The sequence below is a fragment of the Cervus elaphus genome, chromosome 25 (assembly GCF_910594005.1).
Source record: "Cervus elaphus chromosome 25, mCerEla1.1, whole genome shotgun sequence".
Classification (NCBI taxonomy): Eukaryota; Metazoa; Chordata; class Mammalia; order Artiodactyla; family Cervidae; genus Cervus; species Cervus elaphus.
Genome location: NC_057839.1, coordinates 44,077,544 through 44,090,041, shown reverse-complemented (window position 1 = coordinate 44,090,041; position 12,498 = coordinate 44,077,544). Strand labels below are relative to the sequence as shown.

The 12,498-nt window shown below is 38.6% G+C and overlaps 1 protein-coding gene across 2 annotated transcripts in view; it reads left to right on the top strand.

The window, feature by feature from the left end:
- The window catches only part of CDH6 (cadherin 6), a 142,708-nt gene extending 131,987 nt beyond the window's left edge, over window positions 1-10,721 (top strand). For both annotated transcript variants that reach the window (XM_043887473.1, XM_043887474.1), the window contains exon 12: window positions 4,656-10,721. In XM_043887473.1, coding sequence (XP_043743408.1) covers window positions 4,656-5,146 — 491 coding nt within the window. In that variant the 3' untranslated portion in view covers window positions 5,147-10,721. The remainder of the gene's footprint in view (window positions 1-4,655) is intronic.
- Window positions 10,722-12,498: the final 1,777 nt, after the last annotated feature.

Genomic DNA, 12,498 nt, shown 5'->3' with positions numbered 1-12,498 from the left:
ATGCCAGGTTGACTCTGCTAATTATCACAGAGCCTTGAAACCTGGCTACAGAACTGTGATTCTCTTCGTCAACTAAGAGTTGGAGGGAGTATTTTAAGATATGAGGATAAATAAAAACTGACAGTATGCAAAGACAAAACAGTGTTCTAATGGTGTGAGTCTTTAAATATTGTTTTCCAAGAGAAAGATGCAAATATTCTTTTTTGGTTTAAAAGAAAAAGAGGTTTTTTATTTATTTATTTTCACTTTTTATTTTTACTTTTTATTTTGTATTGGGGTATCACTGATTAACAATGTTGTGATAGTTTCAGGGGAATAGCAAAGGGACTTAGCTATACACCTACCCATTCTCCCTCAAAATCCCCTCCCATCCAGGCTGCCACATAACATTGAGCAGAGTTCCCTATGTTATACAGGTCCTTGTTGGTTATCCATTTTAAATATACCAGTGTGTACATGTCGATCTCAAACTCCCTAACTATCCCTTACCCCCACCATCCCCCTTGGTAAAAGCGGGTATTTTTAGGAGGGCTAGTCTGGAGACTGTATCAAATAGAATTCCATGGATCCCTGGTCTATGGGGAAAGAACCAGTCTTCATCTCACAGAGGTCATACTTCCCTTCTCTCATCATCTATCCACTTTCTCCACCCTCTTATTTTCCTTCTAACCAGCTCCCTATGACCTCTCTTTTCATCGCCTTCCTCCAATGAACTTGCCATCTCCTCATTACTCCTAATTTGCCTCTGTGTTTCCCACATCTTGTCCAGTCCCTTTGTAATTCTGTACCTAATTAAAAAGGAGAAAATGGGATTTAACCTTTATTAGACTCACATCATGGGCTAGATACGGGACAGGAGGCTTTACAAACGTTTTTCTCACTTAATCCTCAGAACTCTCTGGTCTATATTTATCTGCATCTTACATATGAAAGCTGAGGTTCCAGGATGTGAAGCCAAGTCACACAGCTAACAGGTGATAGAACAAAGTTCCAAACCCAGGTTTTTGCCCCCCAAGCCCTGGTGCTTCCACACTGTACCCTACTTTCTTTACAAGCTTACAGAATGCAGTGCAACTTCCACGCTGAAAGAGAGCTTGAACTAAAAATGAGATGATTGAACAAATCTGAGAGTCTGTAAGAGGAAGAAAGCGGCGTTGACATAGGAGGAAATCTGCCGTCAAGAAAGTGGATCGTGTGGCATCTGTTGTTTTTGTCAATAAAGCAACAGTAAAAACAACTACTACATCTTGTGCCTCTTTGGTGCTTTCGAGTTGGCATAACTTTCACATTGGGCACCGTGTTATTGCTTCTCTTTTACAGAGAAAAAACTGACTTAGAAAGGTCAGATTGTTTAATTGAATCTAGATCTGCTTATCTTAGATACCTGGCTACCTTCTAGTTTTATGATGGGATTTGAACACAAATTGGTCCAAGTACTCCAGCCCCAAAATTTCACTGTGGTCCTCTGGCCTCAAGGGGGTAGAGAAAAGGAAAGGGTCAGTTACTGGGAAGACAGCATATTACTTTCTCAGAGTATTTTTATTCCAAGTGCTTAGAACTCACACTTTCAATTTATAAAAGTCAGCTTTGAAAAAAAGACCTTCCTTTTAGATGATTATGCTCTCAAGAAATTCTGTTAGATGTACATTGGGCCAGTAAGAAAAGACAGGCAATTGTAGCAGCAGGAGAATTAGGCAGTGCACAGATGCCTTTGAATTACTGAACATGCCCTCTGTCTTCTAGACAACTGCGCTTTCAGGTGTGCATAGGACTAAAAGACAAGATACAGGTAACTTAAGCTAGGGAAGAATTAGGAAGTGATAAATGCCTGCTATCTTGCCTTAAATGATGGGATGAACCTGTGTCCATCAGAATTTATTTCTCTGAGAGACATTTAGCTTGATTCTATTCTCTATTCTAAAGACTGGCCTTACTTACAGCCCTCTGTTTTGCAAATCTGTGTCACACTGGAAACTAGCATTAAAGATAGATTAAGGGGCTTCCCTATAGCTCAGCTGGTAAAGAATCTGCCTGCAATGGAGGAAATCCCGATTCAATTCCTGGAAGATCCACTGGAGAAGGGATCGGCTACCCACTCCAGTATTCTTGGGCTTCCCTTGTAGCTCAGCTGGTAAAGAATCCACCTGCAATGCAGGAGACCTGGGTTGGATCCCTGGGTTGGGAAGAGTCCCTGGAGAAGGAAAAGACTACCCATGCCAGTATTCTGGCCTGGAGAATTCCATGGACTGTATGGTCCATGGGGTCGCAAAGAGTTGAACACGACTGAGCAACTTTCACTTTCACAGATCTCCTTGGACACAAGGGACTTCCTTGGTGGTCTAGTGGCTAAGACTCCATGCTCCCAATGGAGGGAACCCAGGATTCAATCCCTGGTCAGGGAACTAGACCCCACATGCCGCAACTAAGAGTGTGCAAGCCACAAGTAAAGATTCTGCAACTAAAGATACCCCATGCCACAATGAAGACTGAAGATCCCGCATGCTGCAACTAAGGCCTGGCATAACCAAATAAAAATTATTTTTACAAAAAGGTAGATGAAGAGCATCTTTCCACCCAAAACCCTGCAGTTTTCCAACCACCTGGACCCCAGGGTAAAGCGGAGGCATATGGAGCATCCACAGCCCCACATGTCATGGCCCTTCCTCCTCCTCTCTCTCCACCGACCCTACACCTCACACTCTCCAAACACACCCCAGGCCATGGCCTTACTCCTAGCTCTGCCTCTCCCCCAGATAGTGCCCTGGATAACTCCTCATCTATTTGCTCAAATGTTACTTCCTTAATGATGCACTCTCCCCCCATACACACACAAAAATATATGCAGTCCCTCAAACATATACAGAAGTCCTTCCCATCTTCCTTACTCTGCCTTACTTTTTCTTATTTATATTGCACTTATCATCTTCTAATAATTTCCTTATTTATTATACACATTGCTTTTTTCTGTCTCCATCCATCCACCACCACCACCACCACCTCTGCCTACCTTATCCAGACAAGACTCTTGATCAATTTTTTTCTGTCTAGAACTCTACCTAGCACAGAGTTGGCAATAAATAAATACTTCTTGAACAAACAAAAAATATGTACCATGAATGAAAGGGATACATGAGGCACCAGGATACTCTCTGGCAGCAAAAGAGAATGTTTGCATTTATACAACCACATGCTTGAAAACAGCAGAACTGCATATCCTTGTGAAATAGTCTATAACCCAAACATGCTTCAAAGCATGGTAATCAAGTGCACAAGCTTTTTAGTCTGTCTGACCTGGATTTCAATTATTTGCACACATCACATCTCTAAACCACAATTTCCTCTTATGTAAAATGGAGTTATAATGGTGGTACCTACTTTGTCAAGCCTATTATAATTCAATTAGATTCCATATGTAAAGCACTTAGCACAGTGCTTGGCACATAGAACTGTCTCAACAGGTAACCAATTATTAATATCATTAACATCTGAAATGTTAAATATATAGACACCTGGGTGTGCATATATCCATTATTATATAGGTAGATATCCACATCTACCAAAGGCCATTATTCTGTAATTGTTATTGTGATAATTCAGTTTTCATGGCTCATAAAAACTGGACCATGTTATGGATGAAAGAGTAAAGAGATACTACTGGTACTAGTCTCCCCTGGACAAACCCAGGTTAACAATGCATTTTCTGCCCCAGATGACTGTTTTCGCTCTAAGCTGTCACTATGTTTTTACTTTCTCATCCATATGTTCATTCGTAGATGTGTCTCTTTACAGGTAGCCAGCTGTGTTCTACCCAACCAGCTGTGAAGAAACATCGGGAGCTATTTAAATACAGTTCTTGCTTTGCCTCTAATTTGAATTAGGAAAAATCAAAAGAACAAACATTCCGGTCAACAAACTTACAGAACGTGAAACTCTGAAAGATTTTCTGTTTTAAGTCCCCACAGAAATGTTTGTTTTGTTTAGCCTAAGCACAAATAATCTGGCACGTGTATTATTACCTGTTCCCTTGAAACTGGCTGATCTAAGTTCAAAATGGCTTTCTGAATTGTATCTGGGTCTTTCCAGGTATTATCTGTACTTATATGTAAGAAAGGTATGCAAACATTCACATCTCTACTTTGGGCTTTAAACGAACTTTACACTTTTCTCGGGGAAAAAAAAAAGAAGGCATCAGTGCAAAAGTTATTTTAGAAGTGGAGTTATGCAAACCCTTCAACACATCCCCGAAGGTGCCAGCCTTGTGCTTATAAGCAGTTTCAGAGCATTTCAGGTGTTCAGCATAATTTTCACTCTTTTTGCAGTACTCTCACTGCGGCTGAGCTCTTTTTTATTATTATTTTTTTTCCCTTACCTTGAAACTAATCTGCCATTTCAAAGCAAAAAGGAACTACTGACAAAACATGAAGGTGTTTTATCCTCTAGTTAAATTCTTAAAAACTTTCTTTCAAATATTATATAGTTACTCCGTTGAGGGGGTGGGGGAGGGCCCTGATTTGATCATGTGCGGAGGCAAGTGCAACCTTAAGCAAGGGTAGTTTCGTGGAGAACTTTGAAAACTTCACTTTGTGTTTCTTCCTGATGTTAATTGGGCGGCAAATTAACTTTCCCTTCCCTTGCTGTTTTGTTTCTGCTTCCAGTGACAGTGGTGTTGTTCGCAGCTCTCAGGCGGCAGCGGAAAAAAGAACCTTTGATCATTTCCAAAGAGGACATCAGAGACAACATTGTCAGTTACAACGACGAAGGAGGTGGAGAGGAGGACACCCAGGCCTTTGATATCGGCACCCTGAGAAATCCCGAAGCCATAGAGGACAGCAAATTGCGCAGGGACATTGTGCCCGAAGCCCTTTTCCTACCCCGACGGACTCCAGCAGCCCGTGATAACACCGACGTCCGCGATTTCATTAACCAAAGGTTAAAGGAGAACGACACGGACCCCACCGCCCCGCCCTACGACTCGCTGGCCACCTACGCCTACGAGGGCGCCGGCTCGGTGGCCGATTCGCTCAGCTCGCTCGAGTCGGTGACCACGGATGGAGACCAAGACTACGATTACCTTAGTGACTGGGGGCCTCGGTTCAAAAAGCTCGCGGATATGTACGGAGGGGTGGACAGTGACAAGGACTCCTAATATGATATGTTGCCTTTTTTTCATTTTTCAGTACGACACTGAAAGATGTGAAGTGGCTATTTCTATTTATCCACTGCTCCGTGAAGGGTTCTCTGTTCTATCCGTTCCAAAAGTAAATGGCTGCAGTCCGTGTGGATCCAACGTTAGAGACTTTTTTCTAGTACACTTTTATGAGCTTCTAAGAGGCAAATGTTTATTTTTTAGTGCATCCTGTTAACCATATCTGCCCAACAGGCGCTGGGCTGCAGGAGAGGATGGTCGTCATCTTTTCCCCTGTACTCTTAGGGCAAGTCTGAAACACAGCTCAATGCCACTGGCCTGGTCTCTTACTACATTGCACTGACTCAAGGTCAGCTGACTGCTCTGTACATTTCACACGCTAATGGGATGAGGGATTGTGCTTTAATGATTAAAAAAAATACAGTTTTAGTAAAAGAAATGAGGGAGGAGCCACTGTTCCTGGTGTATCAGCTCACAAGGAGCTGATGAACTATATATGGGTGTGTATTTCTGTCACAAAGAATTTAAAATGATATTTGCCCATCCTGTTTGTCCTTCATGATCTTTTTTCGGCACCAATGACTATTCAAAACATCAGATCCACCAGTGTTTTGAGATTCTCCTTCCTCTTTAGGAAATGATGCCAATTAAACGGTAATGTTCAAAAAGAACAACCAAAAAAAAAAAATCTTAATACGACCTCATTCCTTGCCACTGGTTCATAAGACATGCGAAAGTTTGCTGTTGCATCATATAAAGGGAAAGGAAAAATAGCTAATAGATGTTAACAAAGGAAATATTTAGCATAGTTTAAAGTTTGGGCCACCAAATGTATCATGGATCACTTGGAATTATTTCAGCCATCAGTAGGCTAATTACAAATAAGTCTAATCATTTAAAAAGTTCTTGAAGGAACTTTTCTGAGACAAAGTTTAACTCCTTGTCTGTAGTTGTCAGTATTATTCTAATATATTTGAAAGTAGCAGCGTGAAGTACAATAACTCATATGCTTCAGATACTTCTTACACAATTAAATTGCATTAGTAAAAGTAGATTAAACAAAACTCAGATCCCTCTCTCAGAGTTAAATGGGGAGGTAAGAGCCAGTCACACTTGAACTTGACACCCTGTCCTTCACATTCAAAAATATCCATATATTTATATAATGTGATATAGATGAATATTGAAATCATGGTGAAAACCTACATATTATATGTTTGGAAGACGCTCACAAAGGGAAAACTTGGATTCCCTACAAGGGTATTTAAGATTGTAATTAAAATGATAGCTGACTTTCAAAGCATTAAAATTTTTTCATTGTTTTTAGCTTTGTTTCCATGGCAACACTGCCATCCTTGTCTTTGAACTAATGATAAAGTAATGGTCTCAAACTACAAACAGAAAAGTAATGTACAATCCATCGAATCCATTATTTCTCTAATTATGCAATTAGCGTCATAGTTATTATCCAGAGGACCCAACTGAACTGAACTAATCCTTTTGGCAGGTTCAAATCATTTATTTCATATGCTGTTCTAATGATTTTTGTCATTAGAATCTTACATTGTGCAGTCATCAGAAATTTCCAAAGTACTGTAATGAAAACATCCTTGTTTTGAAAACTTAAAAAAAAAACAGGTTCTGTATGTATATAATATGTACTTAAGAATATGCTGACTTCAATTAGTAGTCTTAGGAATTTATTTTCAATTAATGTTAATTTTCTGCAGGTAATCTTAGTGTCATTTCCATTTGAGGATAATGTCATATCAACACATATTTTCTATTTGAAAATACACTGTTGTTTTGTTAAGTTTTAAATAGATGTATTACCCAGGAAGTAAAGACAACATCTTTAAAAAAAGAGAAATATAGTATTTGGGGCTACCCAATTAGAATGAAAAATTGTTGCAACCATATTATTCCTTGTGTTTCCTGAATGGATGGACTTCCCTGTATACTAACAAGTATTTTATGCTTGGACTGTTTCTTGCTTACAAGGTTCTCTTTTCTAGTTCTTCATACACACACAGACACACACACACACAGAAGAATGCAAACAAAATCCTACAGGAGGGCTTCACTGTAAAGAGTCAGTATATATCATAGTCACAGGTAAGTGTTGAAAAAAGATAGCTTAGTAAAGTTAATTAATAAGAACTAGTTACTTATAGCAATAGAACAGCACCTTAATCACACAACTTACTGTAAAAAAGAGCTCTCTATCCTCATGTTTCATGTTATGTAATAAATTATATCAAGAGAGATAGTCCTGTAAAAAGAAAAGTATCATCAAAAGTCTTCCTTTTGAACTTTTGGCATTAATTGGAATGTCTGCGGGTTGATGCCAGCAACTTCAAAGTTTAGGAGTAAAATTTACATTCTCTTCATATAAGTAAAAGTAAGAAGTTCTGTAGTGGGATTTCTGAGGTGTGATTGAAAGGTATCTTATATCACCCTGAAGATGGAATAGTTATACCAAGAACAGGTTAATATGACTAAATATTTAAATAACTGTTAAATCTCTTACCACAAAACCTGATGATGAGGTGAATCTCTAAGAAAGAGAATAAATTGAGACTGGGGCTGAATATTTTGCACTAGGGCCCTAAAAATGTCAAGGATATTTGAATGATATCTTCCTAAAATGAAGGCTGTCTGACATTATGGAAACAATAAGAGCCATAATTTCATCATTCTGTGCTAGTTGCACTTCCTTCCACTAAGCTATCAGGTCGAGGATCCAGGTCAGACATGAACGATTACTGGAGAAACCATTAGTTTTCAGTTCAATTTTCACATTGTCTCTGTCCTGGTATTAGCTATTTGCCATGAGAAAGATAGAAGGAGATTGGGGAGAGGTAAAGTTTTAGTATTTGCTTTAATCACAAAGAACCTAAAGTTCATTAAATATAGGGAGATTGCTTTTGTGGGTTATTTCAAGGACTTTGAGGCCCTTCTCACATTATTTTTCACCCTCTGATTCAAAAGGGAAAGTTTCTTCAAATCACTGAGATATTCCCTAGAATAAGCTGAAATTTTAAAAACATGAATCTATTGTGCATAAACTTAAAGCCCCTCCACTTCATGGCATGTTCTTCTGAGAGACCTGGAAAATATTCATTCCCAAATAAAAACTAAATCGAAAATGAGAGGGAGAATCGAAAATGGTTCCATAGAGCCATGAGAGAGGGGATCTGGACCCAGAAAATGTATGCTTTTGTAAGAACTTTCTTAGCTTTACAGTTTAGATGCATAAAGATTTGGTACAAATTTGATACAAATTTGGATACAAATTGACTCCCTTTTCAGATGAAACAAAACCTGCTGATTCAATTCTAACTCAGTATAAAAATTTTGGTTTGATATTCATTTTCAGCTCCCAAAAAGTTGTACAAGAGCTTTTATAAGCTGAATCTCTACCTTAGAAGCAGCCAGATTTTACAGATCCAAATTAACTGTAGAATGCTTTCATTACTTTCATTTTAGGTAATTTTTAAATTTAGATATTTAAGTAATACATAGATTTGAGATGTTTGATTTGCTGAGCAATACCTTATATCAAATGCTTTGCCTTGAAATGATTATTTCGTTGGCAATAATCATGTATAAACTAGAATTGGGCATTCCCCAATTTTATATACTTGAGAACCATTTAAAAGAGTCAAAGAGTCGGACACGACTGAGCGACTGAACTGAACTGATGCAGTTGAAAGAGAAAGCTAATTTCTGAGCCCAAACTAAATATTTAAAGCAGGTACAACTAAACTCATTTTCCCCAGGAACTGAACTAACCAAAAAATTATTTTGTCATAGTCACTAGTGTTGAAGCAGTGTAATTACTTTGGAAAAACACTAGAAAGTCATGATCTCCACTATTTTGAAAGGTATCCTCTGAAAAGAATCATTTTAGTGTAATTTTATTCTTTTTTTGTTTTTATCTAGACAAAATCTTTTTGAATTATGACAGGAGATTAAAACTCTAAGCTGTCTACTATGTTTACATTAACACTACAACCAAGACTCCTGTATCAGATTATAAGAGTGGAAAGATTAAGAGTTAGTGTGTGGGTCTTCAGGAAAATGAACTATTTCCTAAGGTCTGACAAGCAGCTTTCTTTTGTAGAGGATACAAAATTACAGTATGGTCTCCTTAAAAGTTCAATGATTCTTACGGTTGCAGCATTTTTAATATCCCTTTGGCATCTTTATGGAACAATTTTCTAAAGGGATAATTCTCTACTAAAAAATATTAGACCCTGACCATATTTAACACGCAGAGCAATGCCTTGACTCACACACTTGTTAAAAGTTAATAAAGAAATAGTTCATTTTTAAAGCCAGGAGTTTATGGTCTCTGCATCGTCAATTTAATTTAAGCATTGCTGAGACAATCTTTAATCTCCTCCCCATTTGGTAATACCTTATTTATGATGCATTTTCAGTTTTTAATTTGGGGGGAACGTTTGCCCGACAGAGCCAGCAGATGAAAGTGCCGAAAGGAGGTCAAATGGAAACAAAGCCTATTACCCACTGTATTTCAGACAGGACCAGGCACTTAGCCGAAGAGCCACTGGGTTATTAGATTAATTTCGAAAGAGCTTTTACAAGTTGCTTAATTCCATTTTTTTAAAAACCCATGGACCACAAACTCAAATTTCTCCTCAAATGGGGTTAATTTGACAAATGAGGCATGGACCCAGCGTTGTGGAAAAAGCATTCCACTATAATGAGATCTTGGTCTTTCTTGTGAGACTACACTATTTATGTAAATATGTCTAGAGGCACCTACTATAAGCTTTTAGTTTTCTATGATCTATTAGTTTAGTGTTTATTAAGGAATCATATGTATAGAATTACTAGGCATTCAAGAGGAATGCTGTGTAGCAAACGTAAAAATGATCTGTTCGGGAGAAACATAGGAGCGCTTTCAAACCACTGTACTATTATGTGATTATTTTCCTTGCTTTGAAAGTAAACTGCGTAAGAATAGGATTTATAATAAATGCTACGGGCATCTTCAGTAGTACCAAGCTAAGGCAATTTGGCAGTCTCCTACTGTGATGTGTGATTTAAAATCCCCCAAATAAAAGCTTTTTGGTATTGATTGTTTTTAATTAAAAATACTCCCAAGTATAAATTGAAGCTGATGCCACCCTCGAAGATTTACTGCCTGGAGTCCTCAGTTCATATGGTTTTTCTCGGTGTCGCTCGTGTCTCTGGCAACGAGAACACCTGGTGGAAACAATCACTGCTCAGCTTTCATCCACATTTCCAGCTAGGGAGATTTTTCATAACTTCACAGATTACATGAGAAACTTTTCTGTATTAGAAGAATGGGGTTGAGACAATTACCTTTTTAGCTCAGTGTGGCGGGACCATTCGTTGTAGTCAAATGGCAAATACACGCTCCTTGAAATGGCTTCTTTTATTTTCCTTTGTTTTCTTGGAAGTATAAATTTAAAAAGAATGCAATTTAAAAAGTGATTTCTCACAAAGAGTAAATATGCCTTTTGCAAATCAATTTTTGTAACAAGTTATTTATATGATATTACTTAATAAACTGGTTTTTTTTTCTAACTTGTTTTTTTTTTTCAATTCTCTCAAACTATTGTTTGTAATCATAGATCTTTTAAATGTACATACTGATACATACTTTATCCTTTCAAATCTGCTGTTTTAACCTCTGAGAGAGCCAACTAAAGCCAACTTACTCTATGATAATTAGCTTGTAAACAATAGTTTCTCCCAACCAGCTACATGTATCATTGGCACAGTCCTGCAGACTTCTTACTGCTGGGACATCAAGATTCTACTATTACTTATAAAATTACTGTCTTACAAAGAAACTCGTTCATCTTCATGGAAATTGCTTTAGATAAAAAAGACAGTTCTATATTTTTGCCCATCCCATATCTTCATCCTTTATTTCACTCACATAAAAACAATTGTCTACAGATTTCTGATTTAAAAAAGAAACAGCAAGAGTCACACCAGAGGGGACTAAGAATAAAATCCTTCCAGCATTCTGATACCATGAGTAAATAAAATGTTTTTAGCATATTCAGAAGTATAATATTTTACATGCTTGTTCTTTTTTAAGCTGCCTCCTATTTCTACAGAGGCAGTTTCATAATTTTTTAATGGGGAGAATTGAATTCATAGCTTTGCAAAGGAAACTTCCATGTATTCATTCATTTGCTCTATATAGAGTAGGCATGCCACTGTGTGCTATGGAATATTCAACAATAAGCCAAATATAAAATTTTTCCTGTCTTTCCAGAAGCTCATGGTCTAGGAAGAAGGGCTGCCATAAATTCATCACTAGGGTACCTACGAGAAGGTGACATGGAGACATCTTCAGAGAGGTATATATGAAAATCTTCGTAGGATGGAGAAACTCTTTCTGCCCAGGTAGAGAAGTCAGGGGGAGGTTTAGGAGTTAGTGAGATTGAGATCATGGGAGATAAGAAATCAGAAAGAATAGCAGGAAAAAGAGAGAAAAGAGAGGGATGTCTAAGCAGTGTCATTGATCTCAGCTGAGGTTTCCTGAAGGAAACTGCTGCTGCTGCTGCTTCTAAGTCGCTTCAGTCGTGTCCGACTCTGTGTGACCCCATAGACGGCAGCCCACCAGGCTCCCCCGTCCCTGGGATTCTCCAGGCAAGAACACTGGAGTGGGTTGCCATTTCCTTCTCCAGTGCATGCATGCATGCTAAGTGGCTGCAGTCATGTCCGACTCTGTGCGACCTCTGTGGACAGCAGCCCACCAGGCTCCTCCGTCCATAGGATTCTCTAGGCAAAAATACTGGAGTGGGTTGCCATTTCCTTCTCCATCTGAATAAAACTAGGTTTGGAAAATTCACATGTCACCAGAACACAGAGGATCACAAGTGTCATAGCAGCTGGCTTTTGTTGTTTCTTTACATTTTTGTTTATTGACATTTGGTTTAATGATGACTTGGTGGGAAACAGAAAACCATGGAAAGGAATGATGCTGTCAGAAATACACTTGTTGAAGGATATGCACACTACACAGTAGCATGCATGGTAGACTAAAGCCAAGCCACTCCCACCCCTCCGCAGCTCTGGGCCACCCAAAGGCAAGCATCGTCTGCAGCATCTAGGAAAATCTCCTGACCTAACAGTAACATAGGCAGGAAGGGCAATGTGCTTTCTCAAGGAAGCAGCTGAGGAAGCAGACTGCTGCAAACGTTCAGCGGGACTAAGCCCTAACCCATCATCTTAGCAAACTACCCATAATGATATTTATAGTAATTTATTCTGGCTGCTACAATAGACAAACTCCAGCACCTCCAGAAAATGTGTGTCTCACTCTTGTAGCGACGCCATCT